The 20,882-nt window shown below is 41.5% G+C and overlaps 1 protein-coding gene across 1 annotated transcript in view; it reads left to right on the top strand.

Annotated features, from left to right (window-relative positions):
* Nucleotides 1-20,882, top strand: part of BRF1 (BRF1 RNA polymerase III transcription initiation factor subunit) — a 176,699-nt gene that overhangs the window by 32,870 nt on the left and 122,947 nt on the right. Inside the window, exon 3 of the mRNA XM_054825930.1 lies at nt 11,534-11,707. Within this exon, the coding sequence (XP_054681905.1) occupies nt 11,534-11,707 (174 nt within the window). The remainder of the gene's footprint in view (nt 1-11,533; nt 11,708-20,882) is intronic.

Here is a 20,882-nt window from a genome sequence, read left to right as displayed (position 1 = left end):
TCCTTTAATTTCATGTTATTAGTCCTTAGGCATGAACTCATGCTTATATCTATTTATGGCTTAAACTTCCATTGTCTTCCAGAAATCTAATGATCTGGTCTTCTTTTAAGAAATCATGTTTGGTAATTTGGTGCAGGCTGTATGTCCAGTCTCTGGGTCTTTAAATGCCCCTGCTGTGCTGTCCATCTTTAATTCTAGGGTGATTAGGGTTCCTGAGGAGGAGAGCAAAGTCTAGTGAGAATTCCTTCCTCCCCGAAAAGTTGCTGATGCTATCCTGTATGTAAAGAATAGCTTTGTATAGATGGAAGAGATCACACATGTACAGATAGATGTTATTCAAATATGCTAAATATTTTCTAAGAGGGCCACATTGACTCTGAAGAAATACATAGGGGGCATTGTAATTTTGGAACGGTCTGTACATCTGACTTATAGAAATGTTATTGTTTAAAGAAATATAAGGCTGTTCCTGAAATATGTGCATTCTCTCTTTAAACATAAATATCCTTTCAACTCCAAGCTGAAGTAGATAGCACAAGAGACTGGCTTAATAAATAGCATCACTGATTCACTACATTGTTTAGCTGAGATTTGTGGCAACCTTCTCTTTTTTTTTTAGTTTTAAAAGGAAGGAAATGCAAAGTTGAGGCTGAAGCACTGTTCGTAACTTCTTCCATCATCTATGGGCAGTACACAGATAAAATTATCGCGGGCAGTTGTAGCTCTGATCTAAATAGGCCTTTTGTAGTGGTAAAAGAGAGCAGCCCCTCAGATTCATACTCCTTGCTTGTTATCTGTACCTGATGGACTCAGCTGCCAGGGACAAACTAAGGGCAGAATTTCATTCTTCAGCTGCAGCATGAATAAAGATTGATGCTCTCTTACCTAACTGCCAGGTTTCTTATCCCTTCCATATAAAGGAAGAAGTATTTGACCGCTCTTGTCAGCTTCATATAAAAATACTTTAAATAAGTATTAACCTAATACAATCTTTCTTGCTTTTGTAACAGCTCTGTGCCTTTCCCAGCTTGATTTCGCTGCTTCGCTCTTTCTGCTTCCATTTTTAGATCATGTTTTATCTCTTATGCCTTTGATATCTTTAATAACTGCCTCTTTTTCTTCATCCCCCTCAACTACTTCTCTCTGCATTCCTTTTCCCTTGGTCCCTTCTCGCCATATTTCCATTTTTTGAGATTATTTGAGAAATTTGCCAATTAGTTGATATTTATGAAATTTTTACTTTTGGAATTACTGTCTTATACATCTTTGTCAGTCAGGTAAAGGCTGGATGATGACAGAGTGCCTTTTGTTAGTTTTGCAAGTAGAATTAGAGGGGGAAGGAGAGAAAAGAAGAAGGGAAAAAAAAGAAAATGACCCAAAACCAGAACCCAAAAGTAGCTTTGGGCTTACAGACCTTTTTCAGTCCTGAAGAAGAAGCAGCAACCTTAAGTCAAGCACAGGTTGAGAGCAGAGTGAGTATTAGTCTCTGTCAGTAAGGTCTTTCCTGCCTGCACAGCCAGATGATGGAGAGTGGAAATAACTTACACTAACAGTTGTATTTTGACAGAACTACTGGCGTGTAGAGGAGCAGGCTGAACTCTACGGGAAGAAAATTGTTGGGCACGTGTCTGAGGACAAGTAATTTATCAGACATGTTTTATAAAAGGTTAATATTAAAGGTAGAGAAGGAAAGTAGGGAAGGTTTGCTCAGATGTGCTCTTGGCAGGAAAAGGGAAAGGCTGGGCTGGCTTTTATAGCAGGGAAGGTGGATTAAACAGGAAGATTTCTTTTTTTATTTTTTTAAACAATCTTAGTATGCATGACCTTAGCTAATAGTTGCTGCAGTGCAGCGCAGAAGTGGTAATTGTTCAGCTGTGGTAACTCAATTACTTCTGCTCTTGTCCCTGTCCCTTTGGTCTCGGTGGTACTTCTGGCTAGGGGATACCTTCAGCTCCTGCGTTCTCCTCGTCCGTGTGAAGCACCTCGACTCCCGGGGCACCTCTCCTCCTGCCTGCTTCCGTGGTGTCCGCAAGACTCTGAAAAATGGCTCCTGTCAGTTTTCACTCTTCTTTGCCTTGCAAAAGCCCTGGTCTGCAGGGAAAGCACTAGAACTTGCTGTCAGCTAGCAGATAACATTGCACTGATTTATATGCTGCTCGCATCTGTAAAGTTTTCCATTGCAGCAATGGATCCTTTTGTGTTGAGTCTTCATTTTTGTTTTGTTTTAAAGATGCTGATAACTTTTACCAATAGGCAACGGATTTTTTTTTTCTATATTGTGCTGTGTTCTTGAATTTTTCTAGCAGTGTAGATTGATTACAGTTGCTTGGTAGTGAAATGCTTTTTGCTTTGTAGGTATGAAACAAGTTCTGATCTCTCTAATAATGCTAGCATTACGGGTTTTTAAAACTTTTAAAAAAGTGAGCTTTTCAAAACTGTCAGATTATGTCATGAGCAAATCTTTTTCTTTTTTTCTTACAGTGATGTAGAAATTATTTTGGATGGTTGAAGGTAGTGCTTGGATCAGCAGTAATGCTGTGTGACAGCAGAAATGTTTCATTTCTTGTTATGACAAGAGTAACAATTGGTAATTGATAAATGTGGGGGAAAAGCTTTACATGTATATAGATATAGAAAAATCTCTAAGAATAACTGTCATTTAAATGTAATTTAAAAAAAATAATAAATCACTGTCCAAACAAAACAGAAGAAGATTAAAGCAAAGCCTAGCTGATGGTGCTTTCAGAAGGAAATCTTGCATGCTCAAAAGCTACCACTGCCTAAAAGTTCTTGGTATCTTAAATTTTTCATTCTAATTCCCTTAATGTCAGATAGGTAAGGACTATGCTACATTAATCATACATGTGCTCACAGTTCTTGCCAGTAGTGCAGCCTTCCAGCTGTTTCAACTTTGAAACAGCTGCAAATCTTACGTGAGTAAAAAAAATGCAGTTTACAAAACTTTTGGAATTAAAAAAAGTCCATATTTGCTTGCTTCCAAAATTAATCTCAAACGACCTGAAACGTTCTGATATACAAACAACAAATGAACATGTTAGCGTTTGTTTAAACTGTGATAAGTCAGACTTTTGTGTAAGCACACTTGTATGAGAAGAGTGGCGAGGGCTGGGAGCAGTAGCAGGGGAGCAGGAGGAAGCGTGGGGATGGTGTGTACTTTTCTCTTTGACCCATTTAGGCTGCAGTCTCACATCTGCTTTAAGTTGACCCACGTGTACGCTGCTGCTGACAGCATTTCTCCTCACCCCAGCCACATTCTGCCACCGTTAGGGCTTGGGAGGCTGCTTGTTGAACTATATGAGGGAACTGGTCCAAATGAAAATGGAACTTTTTGTTGTTTGGGCTGATTTTCAGCAGAGCAAGTTCCCTCATCTGTGTTAGCGTGTGGCCGCGTAAATGTCGTGCCGGAGGTGGGAAACACTGTCTGCCCAACAGCTTGGGCTTTAGCTTGACTTAAAACATTCATGATCCCATGCCTTCAGATGCTAGTGAATCAACAGACTGGCTTTTTTTGTTGCCTTTTTTTTATTTTTTTAATGTCAACATTGGCTGTGATTTTCCAACTCTTGACAACAGAAGTGAATTTCAGTAAGGACTTCATTAGCTGGTTCTTTAGCTGTATTAAAAAAATAATTAAGGATAAGAAGCAAGCTGCTGTCTAAGGATGATGGGACAAGAGTAGCAATAGGTTAGGTGCAGCCCATGAATAAACCGTATGGCTTCTAGTCTGTTGTTTTAGATGGATAATGGGAATGAAATGGCAGCAGTAGAAATACCACCTGCAAGGGAAGCAGAATTCAAGAACTGAATGCAAAAAGTCAGAGGAACCGCTTAGGATGCCAAATTTTTCAGAGTGGGTAAAGCAAATTAATCCAAATGGCCCGTTGAGGTCTATGCAAAGAGGCTGCCCACGTGGGAGTGGTATCATATAATCGGGGAATGGAAAAAGTGCTTGAGGAGGGGGGTGGGAGAAGTTACGTGGGTGCTTTGCAGGCTTGCTTTGACAGTAAGGGAATACAAGAGCCAATTCTGAGGGAATGAATACTTCAAGAAGTCCAGATAAGTGCTGGGAAGAGATGTTAACAGCAGATTTTCTAGGTGAAAGAAAAGTAGCTTAGTATCAAATATTTAAGTGGTTGGAGTAGTGACCACTAGCTGGATTTTTAAGACATTAATCTTAAAGATGCATGTTAGTTCTCTTTAGCTGAATGAATGAATGAACATTTGACATGCAATGGAAGGGCTTTACCAGGAGAGACGGGGAGCTGCACCTGGTAGTTGTGGTGCTCTCGTGGGAGGCAAAATGGATGGGCTGGACTGTTGTCAGCAGGCAGAGAAATTGAATACAGGTCTCTGTGCTGAGATAGTCTGGTTCTGGCCCTAAGAAGATAAAGTGGAGGCATCAATCCTTCAGCAAACAGGTCTGGATTAAGGCTTTTTTAATTTCACAAGGTTATTTTTAACAAGGATCAGTATACTGGTTTGGTTTTCTGTGCATCCCCACAAACAGTTGTGCTGGCGCAGCTGGTGGAATATCACAGGGAAAGGGCCAGGAACTGTTTTACTCTGCTGAGATAAGAGGAACAGAGCATACTCTTGGGCAGTCCCCGAAACAGGTCTGCCAGGTGGCACAGGCACCGGGATGCATCAGTTGGAGGGGGACCGAGCATGCACGGACCTCAGGTTGCTCAGCCCTGGGGCTGACACATCCCATGGAGGAACTGGGAATTCTCGTGTGAAAGAACACGGGTCTGTGGACATGGGGTGTGCCCGCAATTAGATGGTGGCAAAGTGGGGATTTGGGGCTAGGCTGAAGTTAGGCAGAGCGTGGGAATGAGGCCAGCACGTTCATCACTTTGCTCATAGGCAGTTAGGTGTTACTGGGAATAACTCGTAGCTATCCTTAATAAAATTAAAGTTGGTCTTGTGCTGGGTGAGCACTGCTGTAATGTCCTGCTGTTCATTGGCCTTAGTCATTACCGGCTCGCGGAGATAAAGCTGCTTCTCACTCTCGGAGCTGTGCGTGTTGCTGAAACTGCTCGGTGTGATCGCTGCAGCCATTGCCTCCTTGATTTCCTCCCTGCCTGCCCCTGTTGTTTGGGTTTTAAATGTTTTCTTGTCTTTGATCATGGGACTCTACCCTTGATTAGGTTTCTGGGACCAGCCTTCATAAGAGTAGCCCTACTGATATTCCTGGACTTTCCCTGTTGTGGCTTTGTTTGTTTTACTTATTTGTAATACAAATAACATAGAAGCCTGGCATGGAGCAAAGAGCAGGAAATTCATTCAGGCTTTGAGCTGGGACTTGCTGAAATTGAAAGATATAGCAAAGCATGCAGGCATGCCCACACAGAAAAACTACTCTTTTTTTCCCTTTTTCGGGAGTTCTTTTGGGGAGCCATTTCAAAGAAGGAAAAGGAGTAAAAACCCAAATGCAGAATAAAATCTGCACAGATAATTCAGTCGGTAAAGTAATTCAAATTCTGGAAATGAATACCCGAGCAAAAGCCATCCAAAACGTTTCCTTTAATAGAATCTAGTGTTTGTTACCATAACAATCCTTTTTGCAAAAAAAAAAAGAGGATTAGTGCTGTTAACATGACTCCATTGCCCGATTCAGGTAGTGCTAGTTTCCAGGGCCCCTCGAGCAAATTGCAGAAAGGGGGGAAAATCTGTATGCCTGGATTGTGATGATGCCGTTTAGTATCGTCATAACAATTCATTTAAGCTCTGGCTGTGTACTGCCTGTTATTTCCCTGGAAACTTATGCTTTGTATTGAAAAGTGCTGCTTTAAAATAGCAGTGTCAGTTTGAGGGGAGGGTTGCAGATGAGCAGGGAGAAGCCAGATGAGAGTAATATATAGCTGTAGCTGCTTGACATTGCTGACTTTTAAGGGATCCAAAAAAAGGTATGATTCCTTTTGAATAGGGGAAGAGAACAAGATGTTTCTGTAGTAACGAGATCATAAAAGAAGGAAAATTGCTTGTAAAGAATGGGTCTGATTTTCCCCCTTTTTCTATTTTGCTCCTATTATAACTTAAGCTGCAGTTTTGCTATCAACTGCCTCTTGTGTAAGCATTTAATATTACCAAGATTTTCTGCAAATCTATTTTTGTGACAGTGATTTCTAGCCTACACATTTTGTTTTGTAATAACCACTGTTTTCTCCATCAAAAGAATAGAAATTTTCTGAAATAAAAGGATAGTAGCATTCAGCGGTCCTATCTGAACTTGTCAGTTCAGGTCTTATGTGCCAGTTCAAAGCATTGAGGTTGGCATTGGTTGAGAAGATGATGGCATTTCTTTCAGCATGTTGGGAGTAGATGGGTAGAAGCACTTTTTTTAGTAGGCTTGGAACTAAAAACTGAAAAGGGCCTTTTGTTTTTAGATGCAGATTCAGGAGCGTGATAAACTTTACTTGTTGGTAGCCTGGGAACTTGATTTTGTGTGTTGCTTACAGAAGTAAAAGCTTTTCTCTCTCTCTCTCCTCCACCTGCCTCCCCCTCCACCCCGATGGTATGATGAGCCTTTGAGAAATAAATGGGAACTGCCTGGTATGTGTCCTCTGTTGCAAAATTTCTGTAGTTTCTAGACTTTTGTTCTTTTGCTCTTTAAAGGAGAATAATTTTACTGTTTTACTGGTGAGGGAAGGGCGAGGATTTTTGTAACCTTGCTGATGAACTTGTCCTGCCTTTTTAAAAAGACACCGTTCCTTGTCCTTTTCCCAAAGATACTTAGGCACCACTTTAATGCCATCACTAAATTGCAAGGGCAGCACGAAGTGTAAGCTTTGACCTTAAAGGCTCTGTTTCTTTTGGTTTAAAAAAGAATCCCAGGATCTGTCAAAAACCTGTAAGGCCCCAAAGAGGCGACTCTTATTGCAAGTTTTATTAATAAAAGATGCACCAACTAAGAGACTTGTTTTACCCCTGTATATTTAGCCTTATATGTTGTACTCTAGCCTAGCAATTTAGAAAAAAATGCAATACTTCTGACCGTTTCACATGATGATATTCCTCTATAGTGCTGAGGTAGTAGTTGCAAGTTTTTAGGGTAGTATCCCTCTCAAACTTTTTAAAAAAAAAAACCAAACAAAACAGTTTGACTGGACAAAATGGATAAGAAAGTCAGGAAGCTGTTGTCTAGAGTTTTGTTTTATAACCCAGAGCATGGCAGGGTTTAAAGGTGTGGCAGTTCTTTTCTATCCAGTAGAGCAGTTCAATTAATTTGAATTTGTAACACTGCGATGTAATCTGGTGAATAGCAAGCTGAGCAGATTGCTAATAAATTGCATTGTAATGTTGGATACTCCCACTGTTTTGGCTGGGATCATAATGCTTGTTGCATTCTCGCAGATAGCTGGACCAGCTCACTGCACACTGGGACCATATGGTCAAACTGGCGGAAAGGGCATTAGCCAGCCATTAGGGCTGATGGAAGCCACGCTGGTAGTCTAGAGCAAACAATAGAGACAGTCAGGAGATAACCAACAGACAGAGGGGTATAAAATGCCACCCAGCTAGCGAGGAGCAGTGGGAGTGGGAGTGCATTGAAGGGCTGATAGACATAATGCAGTATTGTAGGTTGGCTGGGGGGAATTGCTCCTCTTCCCAGCCCTGTAGCTTGCAGCTGCTGTGCAGCTCCCTCCTGCACTGCCCATCTTGCTGGGGGAGCAGTGGCTTGCGTGAGAAGGTATCTGAATGCTGAGCAAGGTTTGTGGCTACCGTTGTACAGTTATGAGGACTTGTCATGTTGAGGACTTGCAGTATGAATGCGTATTTGGCCTCTGTTCATGTTTGGCTTTGTCAACAGTAACTGGGGCATTGGATAGAGAATTTATTTTGATCGGTTATTTTCTTACGCCCAATTTCTTTAAGTATGAACGTGCTCTTCAGATACCAACAGATTAAATTGCTGTATTTAAAGTTAAATAAAATATTATGGAGACACATTTTTTTCTATGATTTTTCAGCTCTGGAAATGTCAGATTGATGAGATTGGCAGAAAAGGTGGGAAGTCACAAAATTACATACTTTTTGGTTGTCACCTCGCTGGGACGAGGGCACTGTACAACAGTTTGGTACTCTACTGCAGTACTGCGGCAATAGTTATTTAGCTGATGTGTGCCTTTTCTTGAAGATACCTTTTGAATGGAGATGCTTCTTGAATCTGTGAAGGAACCAGAAGGAGTACAAGGTATCTTGTGTTCCCTGCGGAAAAATCTAGAAGCACAATTGCTAATGCTAACTTTTCCAGCTTTTTTTTTTTTTGTTAGTGTTACATAAGATACCAAAAAAATAGAATTTTGTTGTCATGTTAAATTCAAGAGGCGGGGATGATAGTGGGGGAACAACAAAGCTTTTGATCTTTCTTTAGTAAATAGGAGACTGGTTACAGAATGTAAATATTTATCTTAGATGATGCTATAAGCAGTACATTTCTTTCTCGCAACAGATAAGGACAAAACCAAGTTAGTCATCAAGATGCACATAATTTCTAAGATGCTTCTTGTCCTGTGTTTTTCATTTTGGGGATCAACATGATCTTAAAAGTTCTTAAAAGAAAGTTGTCTTATTTTTCCAGAAACTATATGACTGACACAATGCTCCAAAGCAGCTTGAGGGAGTACTAGCACACAGAATTAAAGCCTTCACTGGTCTGCTGAAGGTTGAGTAAAACATTCAATGAAATAGCATTTCGTAAGCGGACGGATACTTTTCTGTGCTCTTAGATCTCTTTGGTATTTGTCAGTAGACAATGACTGGTCACCCCTAACGTAATTGCATTTTAAAATATTGATGCTGGATGAAGAGCTCAGCTAAAAAAGCATATATTACTCAAACAAGCATACCGTTTACCTAGGATGGATTATGATGAATTATATTTCAACATTTGAAATTAAGAAAAGGTTAAATACTCAGAGAATATTAACAGTAGCTTGGGGATGGGACCAGCTCAGTGGGAAAAATAGCTTATGAAAAAAATGAATTTCAAGTATCTTCCTCAATGTTATTTTTTTCTCTTCTGGTATCTTCTTTGTTTCTGAAATGCCCTCCGAGTTGTGGAGCCCTGGATGAGAGTGCTGTTCTTGGGAGAAGGATTACCTCATAATGGGGACGGGCCAGGGGATGGCTGGGGCAGAAGTCTCATTGTCTGTTGCTTGTCTTGTTCTTACTCTGCATCTCCAGCTCATTTGGGCTGTTCTCTGGTGTGTGCCCAGGACCGCATCAGCTGCTGCTGTGTTGGTGGTATGGGAAGCTTCCTCATCACCTCTTTTTGCTTGATGGCCTGCGCCATCCTGGTCCTTGTGTCCCTGCTTACCAGTTCCACCATTCGCCCAAGAAACATTCAGGAGTGCATGTGGCTCTTCCTTGGCATGGGAGCCACTGTTCTCTATGTTTTTACAAAAGTTTTACTTAAAAGCAAAATTCAGACAACACTTAAAACTGCTGAAATTGTTTCTTGTTTTCAGCTGTCTTTGTGACTTTGAGGATATTGAGTTGGAGGACGTTCCCGTCTTACTTAAAGGGAATGCTGTGCACTTGCTGCTGCAGTCATTCCAGTCTGGATCTCCTTGCAGCCAAGGGAGAGATACATGGGCATGGTCATGTCTATTTATTTATTTTTAAATGGTTTTACATGCCTAAAATCTCTTCAAGTTGACAGTTCTTTGTGTCTTCATCTCAGCAGCCATGCATGGCAAAGTACAACCAGATAAAAGAGGAAGCTTGGGTGACAGGAAGAGGTGGCTCTCCATAGCCTCGTTGATCCATGCTGGCCTCCATGGTTGACTTGCTCAGGGAGGGGAGCAACTGGGGAAGCTGCTTTGCTGCCACTGCAAAAATGAGTTTGTTGGAGTTTTTTTTCCTCCCACAGATAAGAACAAACTGATGGATTCTTAGAGTTATTAAAAGCCTTGAGCCTGCTTCAGCGTACAGATTGTGGAGTGTGAAATAAAATTCAGGGGAGAAAGAGTGCTTGTTACTATTTTAATTGAGGGAAGATGCAGTATTTGTATTTGAGAGGCCGAGGCTGACGAGCACCAGTCCCGGGCCTGCTGATGGCAGTGGAAAAACATTTCACTTAATGGGCTTTGGATTATTCTTGAGTAGCTTATTGTACCCACACCTCCTGCAGAAGGTGACGTATCCTTCCTCTGTTGTTACTTCTTCATCCAAATGTCTTACACCTGGTTGACCAACGTGCCTTAAAGGAGATCTCGTTGGTGATTGCAGTAATTGTCACTTGTGCAGGAAGGAGAAGCTCTGGCTTTGTGGCAGCTCCTCTTTGGCCTGAGTCTTGCTGACCCTGGCTGCATGTCTGGAGTCACTTTTTATTAAACCTGAATTGAAGCAGTGTCTTTGGCAGAAGGTTGTTCAGAGGTTAGGCTTTTTTACCATGTTATTAGTGATGATGGAGTAGGGATATGCATAAAATTAAGATGCGTGGTCTATGCAGGTGCTGGAGCATCGTGTGGTCACCATCGCTTTCTGTGAGCAATGGTGGCTGAGGCACATGGCAGGCATTGTGCCCCCCTTCAGCAAAGCTGCTCATGACATCTCTGAAGGGAACAGACGAGCGTTTCCTGTAAATACACGTACTGGAAACATCTGCCAGGCACATTGAATTGAAGGATTTTTCTTGATGTGCTGTCTGACCCCATATGCAGAGGAACTTCAGTGCTCTGTTTTCCTCATGACTTCCCCCATCTTTTTCTTAAGCTGTCTTTTCGGCACACTCTTCCGAAGCCAGAGCTGTGAGGACGGACCGGACCTCGCTTCCCACATCTGTCCCAGCAGCTGTACCGCTTCCTGCCATGAATCATCCGAAGCACACTTTTTCCTTAAATTATTTTATTTAAAGGTGAAGGCACATTTGTTTTACTGAAGCCACAGACTAATCTCGGCAGTCTGGCAGCCAAGCCTTAAATGAAGGCTCTGGTGCGAAAGCGTTTGGAGGAGGGAAGTACCTCCCGTCGGTGGCGATCACGGGCAGGCCTGGAGCAGAGCTCCTTTCCTTGTGGGCTTTGGTTGTGGTCAGAGGAACTGCAAACTTCATCGCTTCTTGGAGAGCTGCAGCAAAGCGTCTCCTCTGCTTGCACTCAGTGTCCCACGATCTCTGGTGTTCAGAAGTTCGTTGCTACAGCTAACCAAGTGCTAATTGTCAAACAGTGTTAAGGGAGGGGGGCATGATATTTTGTCTGAGAAGTCTCGGCTGTGTTTCGGCTCCTCTCTGGGGCTGATGTTTGCGGCTTCGTTTTCCAGGGCTCATTGGTTCCATGTATTTCAATTCCAGCAGTCCAAAATGAGGCATTTTGTTGTCCTAAGCAGCTGAGGATATAAGTTCCTGAAACTTGAGAGGTTATTGTATTTCACACAGAGATGAAATCCAAAATCCACCCCCTCAGTTTTGTCTTTAATAAAACTCACCAAAAAACCCCCAACCCAAAAGCACATTAACTACAAAATTGTTGATAATTCTTTCTTTTTTTTTTCCCCTTGTTAATTTTTCTAGGGAAACGTCAGATTCACCACTTGGGAAACCAGCTTCAACTCAATCAACATTGTCTGGATACTGCCTTTAATTTTTTCAAGATGGCTGTGAGCAAACACCTAACGCGGGGGAGAAAGATGACCCATGTAATTGCTGCATGTCTCTACCTGGTGTGTAGGACAGAAGGAACTCCTCGTATCCTTTTCACATTTAAAATAAAGAAATAAATAAAAGACATACTTTTAGCAAGTCAACTATCCCAGTTAGACCTTGTTTCCAAATTTGAAAAGGTAAGTGTTTAGGAGCTAACTTTGTCACTGTTGGTTTTATGTAATGAAGTGAACGGGAGTTTTTTCTGTGGTTCAAGTAAAATTTTTCCCTTTCTAAATGTATACTACTTAATATTTACAAGGAGCTATAAATGTCACTCTGCCTCCCATCAATAACTCTAAATTTCTTCGTTCTCAAAATTTTCTTCTACTATAAAACAGCACTTTTCCTGTGCTTTGTGAGGGATTACTTGTTTGTGATGTATTGTTTTGTTTTTCTTTTTTAAAACAAATGAAAATTAACCCCAAGCCTCCTGCAGTGTCAGCATTAAAGAACAGATTAGAATTCCGGTGGGTTTTCCATCAAGATATTTGGATTTCCTTCTTTTAATACTTGTGAGAAGGACAATGTCTCTCCCATTTTAGTTTTGGGAAAAAGGCATTTCATAAATTCTGAAATTTGCTCAAAGATCATACAGGAACTCAGTGGCTGGAGGTGGGACTGCACACAAGCCAGATTTTGCAAGTGGTACTCCTTGCTCTACACCATCCCTGGTTTTGTATTGGAGAAATTCATTAAAATCCGTGTAAGCTTTAAATACTGATGACCATCCAAATGTATTTGTTGTATATATTTCTGTTTCTTTTATGTTGTGTTTCAGTTGCGGGAATTTGGAGTTTAGTATCAAACAATTACTTCTGTGTTATTTTGGTTCTTTTCTACTTTAAAGCAGTATGTGCATATCATCAGTATTCTATTTGATTTGATGCTTTTTCTGGATTGTTGTTCTCATTCTGTATTTTAGCAGTTGAACAGCTTAGCTTTCCTTTTAAAAGATTGAAATTTTTTTTTAGTTTCAGAAACTACATTCAGTATTCTAAAATTAGTGCTTTCTGATAGTGTTGTGGTCATTGCATTTGTATGTTTTAAAAAAAAAATGTGGTTTTGCAGGAATAATGGAATTAAAAGGAAGGCTTGCCTATTAGACTTGTCTTTTCTACTGTAAAATCTCTGTGTGAACTTTGAACAGTATAACTCTTATCATTACCATAAAGATGGTGTTGACTTAAAAACATTGCTGATATTTTTTTATGCGCATGTCACATTTTTAAAGTAATTTATTTACAGTTGTTATTTGATACTACTGAATGATAGTCTGGCCATAATACGCAAGTCCATTTTTCCCCGCTGATAGTGATAAAAAAAACATTGGAAGCAGGATAACCTGTAATACGCAAATAGGTACATTGTAGCATAGCAGCCATCTGGGCAGCAAGTGTGGCTAACTTGGCTAGCAAACAAAAAAAAAATTCCTTTGTTTGTTTTATATCTTTCTTTAAAGTATTTCAGCATGTATCTCAGTTACATGCAAGATGCATTGGTCTGGTTGACACTTCATAAATACCTAAATTCATTTCCCAACTTTTTTCGTTAAATGGAGATTATATCCTTTGTGATATTTCGCATAAAATACTAGGAGTAAAGTATGCATAAGACTGCAAAGATGGGCTCTGTCTTTCTATATCAATACCACAAAGTACTCCATCTTCATTTGCATGGTTACTGTGCCTCCTGGGAATCAAGAAGTGGTAGTGTATGGCTGTATGGCTCAATTTTGTTAGTGTTGATTTTTTTTAAAACTCCATTAGATAAACTTAATTTTGTAGTTGATATTAAGAACTTAATTGTGTTACTTTGGGAGACCGAGTTCCGCTTCTGCCTGTGTCCTGCTGTTTGGGTTTTTGGTTTGTGTTTTGTGGGGGTTTTTTTAGTGTTTAAAGTCCAGTGTAGTTTGAAAAACAAACCCCAAATAAATTATGGATTCTGAACATTGAAATCTAAGTTCCTTTTCTGTTATCTTATCCTTTCATTAGAAGCTTGAAAACCTGAGAGTTTACTGACCTTTGAAATTAAAATAGGTTCAAGCCTCCATAGATTAATTACGATGATCATTATCAGTGTGTTATATTTGTTTCCAGGCTAGATCTGGCAGTATCGAAATGTGCTAGAGGAGGCAGGTGTGTTCCCAGGGCCGTTGGTCCAGAGGGTCCAAGAGCACGTGTAGAGGATGGCCACGTGATAAGATGCTTTAGCGAGAATGAAGATTCACGTTCAGGGAAATAAGCTTGCACTTGGTTTTGACTGTCAGGAGAAGCCAGCAGAGGATAGCATGGAAAGAGAAGTATGCTGTATAATATACTGTACAAAGGACATACAGTATTTGTAACACTTCAAGATTTATAGACACTGCTAAATAGATTTACTGAGATTAAAGTGTTCATTGTCCTTGTGTTGGTTATAGAAGTCTTACGAAGAAATTTGGGAGAAATTTAGAGAAGGAAGTTAAAGACTAAAGATTGGTGAAGGTGCATTAGAGGAAAGAGAGAACGTGGAAGAAGTGAAGGGCAGGAGCATCCTCAGAACGCAGAGACAGCACCTTAGTTTAGGGTGGCCCAGATGAATTAGTGGAGTTACTTGGGAGTCGTAGAGGAAAGAAACATTACCTGGCAACAGATTAGTCTCTGGAGTAGAAGACAACATGCTGCTTAAAAAATATTGTGGTACAAGGAGCAATGTGTATGTATGTGGCCTGGGGAGGTACAGTGGGGTGCAGTTGGGCTGAAGTGGCAAGGAGCGTTGTGTTCTCTCCAGTGGCAGAACCAAAGGAGTGGGAAGCGTTCGGAGAGGGAAAACAGGATTTAATTGTGTCTGCATTGAGTTCAGTTTGAGGGAGAGGAATGTATTTATCTGACATGGATATCTGCTTATTCTTCTATTTTCATAATGTACATGTTGCCAGCCAGCCTCTGTGAAAATGTGAGGAAAACTGGAGCCAAGTCTACTGGTGCAGTCTGAATTATGCCTGAATAAACCTCAGCCTGAAATAGGAAAACATTAAGTTCTCCTTGGTTCTTATGCGTTAATTAATGCAAAATGCAAAATATTCCAGTAACACAAATGGTTTTAATCTGAAAAAATAGTTCTAGAACTTAAAGAGAACATAAAAGTTTATTTATCTAAAGTGTGGCTTTTATTTATAGTTATTTAGAAAATGTAATATATTATTTGAGATCTGAATTGATTTTACATCAGTTTATGGTTTTTATTAGCTTATTTGACACAAACGCCCACAATGCAGCAACTTTTACATAGCTTTTCATTTGCCTTGCTTATATTACTTGTCAGCATTAATGTTTTAAAGGGAAGATGGCTTACTAGCTATTAGCTGAATTTGGGAGGTGTTTCATCCTTTTGATGAGCTACTTATGAAGACAGGCTGAGAGAGTTGGGCCTGTTCAGCCTGAAGAGGAGAGTAGGCTCCGGGGAGACCTTAAAGCAGCCTTCCAGTATGTAAAGGGGCCTACAAGGAAGCTGGAGGGGGAGTATTTACAAGAGCATGGACAAGGGGTAATGGCTTTAAGCTGAAGGAGGGGAGATTTAATCTAAATATTAGGAGGAAATTCTTCACTCTGAGGTGGTGAGGCACTGGAACAGGTTGCCCTGAGCAGTTGTGGCTGCCCCATCCCTGGCAGTGTTCAAGGCCAGGTTGGATGGGGCTTTGGGCAACCTGGTCTAGTGGAGGGTGTCCCTGCCCATGGCAGGGGGGTTGGAACTAGATGGGCTTTGAGGTCCCTTCCAACCCAAACCAGTCTATGATTATTCTCTTTATAAAATGTGTCTATATTATCAGTGTCAGAAGTAAAGGTATAATGCAAAAAATACATCTGAAGGAGATAGTGATTCTTAAATGCTAAGTTTGATGGAACTGGTTGTCCTGCTCCCAGGGGCTGAGCGATGCTGAGTGTTTCCAGTGACATCTGACTTGAGCTGGCACTGCCAGTGCTCTGGGCATTTCAGACTCTGGTTCTTAATTTGTTTCTTGGAATAGTAACAGTCCTCAGTTGTTTCTCTTTAATGTTTTGAACAGCTTTTCCACCCCTACGTATGTTTGAATGGAAACAAAGGGCTCTTTAGCTGGTCCTGCCGTTCCCGAGAGAGGGGACTTGGGAGGAGCAGGGCAGAGTGTTCGAGTGACTTACGGGCTCGGCTGTAACCCGGGGCTGCCCCGGGGTCACTTGGGAACAATGAGAGCCTGGCCAGGATTTTCCAGGTGGAATATCAGTTTGTTTTAATCAAGGAACGTTTCATGCTGTTTGTAATCCTTTTTACTGTACACAACTGTTAGAAAAACTGTACAACTGTCCACTATTTTTTGGTAATATTTTCCAGTGCTACCACCTGGGGTTTTTTTTACAGCAACATTTTACATGGTAAATGTCTTTTATCCCCGCCCTCCCACCTTTTTATTTATTTATTCTTTTCCTTTGAAGCTCTCTGGAAAATGCTCCCTTAGTTGTAAAGCAAATCCTGTCTTGTTAGAACTTAGTAAATAAAACCTTTTCCACATGAGAAGAGTCCTCGCAGAGTTCCCTCACCAGCTATCTTGTGTAAACATCCCTCTGTTTGCCTCTGGAGGTAAATTCAGGGCAGGTTTTTCTCCCCCACTAGTAAAGCTGATAAGTCTCGATGCCAGGGGGGACTCGCTGAGCCCTTCCCACCACCCAGGGCTGGGGCAGCCTCCTGAGCTCGGGGTTGCTCATGTTATTCGGGTGGGCTTCAGCAGCTTTGTGTGTAGTCAGAGGAGAGAGCCCCGGGGTAGGTCCAAGGCAGCCAAGTGAGGCCTCTCTTCTGAGTTGTTTGCAGAAGAACCTTTCTGCTAAATGTCTAAGAAAAATAACCTCTTAAATTTGAGTGTTGGGAGCAGAAGGCTGACAGGAGGTTTGGTGCCTTGGTGTCTTTGATGTGTAAACTTGTGTTGGGTGGGAAAGCGTAAGGCGCTTTTCTCCTCCCCTGCTTCCTCTGCCCCGTGAACCTCCCTTTTGTTTGAAGGAAGATCACGAAGGCATTGCAGGATCACAGCAGGCAAGAAGGATTTGGAAAAAAAAAAAAAAGGGCATCTCCTTGCTGAATGGGGCAGTACTTTGTTATTTCCTATTTGTCTGCAGTACTTGCACTTCATTGCCAAGCTATTTGAATGCCTCCTGGTTTAATGTGTTTATTTTCATGTCACAGAAAGGGAAGTTGTGAGTATTTATCTTCATTTCCAGGTGCAGAACTGAGTCTAAGTGACATGTTCAAAGTTACCCAGAAAATCTGTGATGGAGTAAGGAACCGGTCTCTTTAATCCTAGATCAGGCATCAGCTACTGAGCCTTTCTGCCTTGTTGGGCTTTGCAAGAGAAGTTCAGCTAATTTCCTTTCGAGCATTAGCAGGCTCTGTTGGCTTCCATACTGTCTTGGGAAGCTTTGTATAACCTCGCCATGAGCGCCTTTGATGGATACGTTCTTTGTTTCCCTACTAACACTTCAAGGTCTATCTTTGCAAGCAAAAGGGCAAGACTTCCTTTTTTATTAGAAATGAAAAATTAGATCTCTAGCCATCTTTTGACCTCTGCTAAAACTTCTTGGAGCCAGCAGTCCCTGGTGTTCCCAATTAAAAAGTTAACTTTTGAAATTAGGCTTTAATCAATAAAACTTTAGAGCTTTGGTTAGGGAAGTTAATAAAACCACTTTCTATTTCGCTTTGGTTAAGGACTTTCTTTTTAGTTACCGACCTTTTACTTTTGATTAAATACAATTGCATTCAAAATGTGTTTTGTTCAAGTGTTGAGCATGATAAGGACATAACAGATTAAAAATGGATTTTAAATTGCACAGTTAAAAATACATATAATATTTACAAAAGCAAATTATTTCATTTCATTAGATTTTTTTATTTTTTTTGTGTCTGTGTGGTCAAGGACACCAAGATCTTCATAGAAAGTTGAATGGAATATTTTCAGTTGGAAGGGACCTACAATGATCACCTAATCCAACTGCCTGACCACTTCAGGGCTGACCCAAAGTTAAAGCCTGTTATTAAGGGCGTTGTCCAAATGCCTCTTGAGGCATCGACCACCTCTCAAGGAAGGAAGCCTGTTCCCATGTTTGACCACCCTCTCGGTAAAGAAATGCTTCTTAATAAAGCATTTGCTTGAACTTGAAGTCTTAGAAAAGCCTTGTCCGCTTCATTTCAAAATGAAGTTTTAAAATTGGCATGCTTTCAGTGGCTGGATTTTAGCCGGGAGAGTTTCAATCTCTTAATGAAAAATTGCCACCTTAAATATGGGGCAACATGAGCCGCACCCTACTATTTGCATCTATTTCCAAATAGTTCCTGTGTTTGGTAATGCTGGGCTTGTGTGATCATTCCTATTTGGTACCACAGGAGAAAACGCTGGAGATGTAGGGAAGAGGGCAGTCAGGGCAGCAACAGAAATTTAATTTCTGCACCTTAATTTCTTCCCAGCCAGGGTTGGGACTGCTGAATTTCAACAGCAGGGCTCGTGACCTGAAGCCAGCATATCCAGTCTCCTTTTCCATGGAGTGAAGGAGAATCATACGCTTTTTCACTTGCAGTACTGTCTTGCGCTTTTTTGCCGTATAGAGAGATACGTATAAAGGAAGTACGTTGCAGAAAAAATGAGGTGTTTCATGTTTCCCATTGGTGGGAATGTAAACTTTTCCTTTCCGTGTGCTCGTTGCTGTTGCGTGCTCCGTTGCGTGGCTCCATTCTCTTCCCCGCTGCATCCCTTCGCTGCTAGGGCTGCTCCTGGCTGCTCGTGGACGGGCAGGAGGAGTCGGGGCTGTGTCACTCGCTGGTATCTTGCCTGGCCTCCAGCTGTACTGCAGAAGAGCCCGTGTTTCCCTAGGTCCTGTGTCGTATCTGTCAGTCCCCTATGGATGTCTTTGTAGTATCTGAAGTGATGCTGGGTATTTGAATTGTTCCACTTGTATCTGGAGGATTTGCAGTGAGAATTCCCTCTTGAAGAAAATAACCTGAAGGCTTTCAGACTGGTTGTACGGCCCTGCACCTGGGGGACAGGGCTGGGGAGATGGTTAGTGGCCCTCAAGTTCTCCTCTTGTCCCTTGGCAGGGGGGAAAGCCATGAACTTACTTGTGCATGACTCAGTTGTGCAGGAAACGGGTGAGTGTGATTGCTGATGAGCATTATCCTTCAGGGTGCCCTGCTGCTGAAAGTCATCGAAGCTTTCCACAGGGAGACCATAATTTTAATATGGAGATTCTGTACTTGGGTGATTTTTTTTTGATTTTTTTTTTTGTTCCTTTAAGATTCTGAAAATATAAAAGGGGAAGGGAACTTTACATTGTGGTGTGTGTCAACTCAACATCTTACCATTTAAATCCTTGTGCTGAATGCCTATTATGGATGCTGCAGGGAGGGAGGGGAAAAGCTGCTGTAAGTGCAGCAGTGATAATTGACCCACTTAAGAGAGCTGCTCTAATTTTGCATGTTACAGCATCCTGGAAATTCAGATAAGAATGTTGATCTCTCTAGCTAATAGGATTTCTAAATATATCATCCAAAAGAAGCAGGAGGATTGTAATTTTGTGTGTGTGTGTGTGTTCAGGCTGATGTTTTGTTTAAGAATTGCACACTCTGAAAATCTGCTTTTCTGTTAACTTGTTACTAACTCAGAATAAAATAATATTTGACCTCTGGTGCTGGCAAGGGGAGACCTGATCCTGCTGCATTGAATTTGCTGGTGAAATCTCACCAGCTTTTGTGTAGAGAAGTGAGCAAGTTTTTTCCTCTCAGGATGTTGGTACCCAGCAGGTGGCTCAAATTGTCAACTTTTCCATAATGCAGCATTAAACAAAGTATCTGCAGAGATGGAGAGGGGGAGAGGGTCACAAGATGGCCTATCAAGATTACAGATTTTTGGCTGGTTTTGGTAGCTTTGTTGTTTGTTTTCCTCATTTAAGGGAAATTTTGAACAGTAAAGGTCAAAATAATCCTCATCTGAAATTTGACTGCAGAGATACTTTATTGCTTTACAGAGCAGAGTGTTTCAAATCTCTCTCCGGGCAGTTATTTCTCAGATCGTATCAGTGGGTATGACTGCTGAAAACCATGGGGTTTGTGCTCAATAGAGCTGTTGCACCTAGATTGTTTTAATTTTGGAGGTCCTTCACCCTTGCCGGTCATACCTCTCTGTGTTGGGACAAAACCAGTCACCATGGCCCCCCTTTGAAAGGAAGGGACAGGCTTTACTCTGTAGGCTTCTGTATCAGGTCCACTGGAGCCCTCGTCACTGTGGGCTTGAATCCCTTTATGGCAGGTAGAAGAAGCGTTTATTGTTTGGCAGTCCCACGCTCCGTCACCATTTCGGCCTTGTGTAACGCAGAAGTACTTACAGCAGAAGCATCTGAGCCAGATTGTTAATGCACGTAATAGTGGTCTGTTACTGCGTGCATAAAAATAATAATTAATAAAATTAATTGCATGGTTTGTCCTCTTAGTAATTAGGTTCCAGTTTGGGGTTTCTGAACTGGTGAGACATTCTCGTGGTAAAGGTGAAACAGGGAAAGGAACAGAAGCCAGGAACAGCAAAGCTACAAAGGCATCGGTAATACCAGGACAAAAACACGAGGGGCAGCCCTCGCTTTCCAGCAGCCCTGAGAGGGGGTGATGCTTTGAAACATGGTGGCAGAGACACGGGAACTAATGAGGGGAGCGAAGGCAGGACGAGTTCTGGGTGATGGATGAGGGCAGGGAAATGTGATGGCAGAGACACCTCCTTCCAGGGAAATAAATACAAAGGAGGGACGATAAGGAAGGGGATCACACCTCTGATGTCTTTGACCTTCAGCGATCCTTACATGCTTTTGAAAATAAATATTTAACAATCTTCTTAAAGCTTGTTTAAAAGAGGAAATGATTAGGTTTGCTTAATTCAGAAGTTTATCTCTGCATCTGAATTTTGGTGCTTATGTCAGCAAAACCAGCATTATAACTGGGTGGTGTTTTAACGTGATGGGAGCTAATGTGTTGCAAGCACCAGCTAAATAAAACCCAGTGTGGTACAGCCGGTCATTGTGTAGCACATTCTTGCTTTTGTCAGAGGATATGCTGGATATGGTGTGGGATGTGGAGGAGACGCTTCCCCTTCCTTCCTTGCATGCCCACCCCCCTTAAGAAAAGAAAGAAAAAAAAAAAAAACGCATTACCTGATGCTTTGTTTAAATAAATCCTGGTA

Source organism: Grus americana, chromosome 5, assembly GCF_028858705.1.
Source record: "Grus americana isolate bGruAme1 chromosome 5, bGruAme1.mat, whole genome shotgun sequence".
Classification (NCBI taxonomy): domain Eukaryota; kingdom Metazoa; phylum Chordata; class Aves; order Gruiformes; family Gruidae; genus Grus; species Grus americana.
Note: the sequence above shows the minus strand (reverse complement) of the source record. Positions and strands in the feature narration are given on the sequence as shown.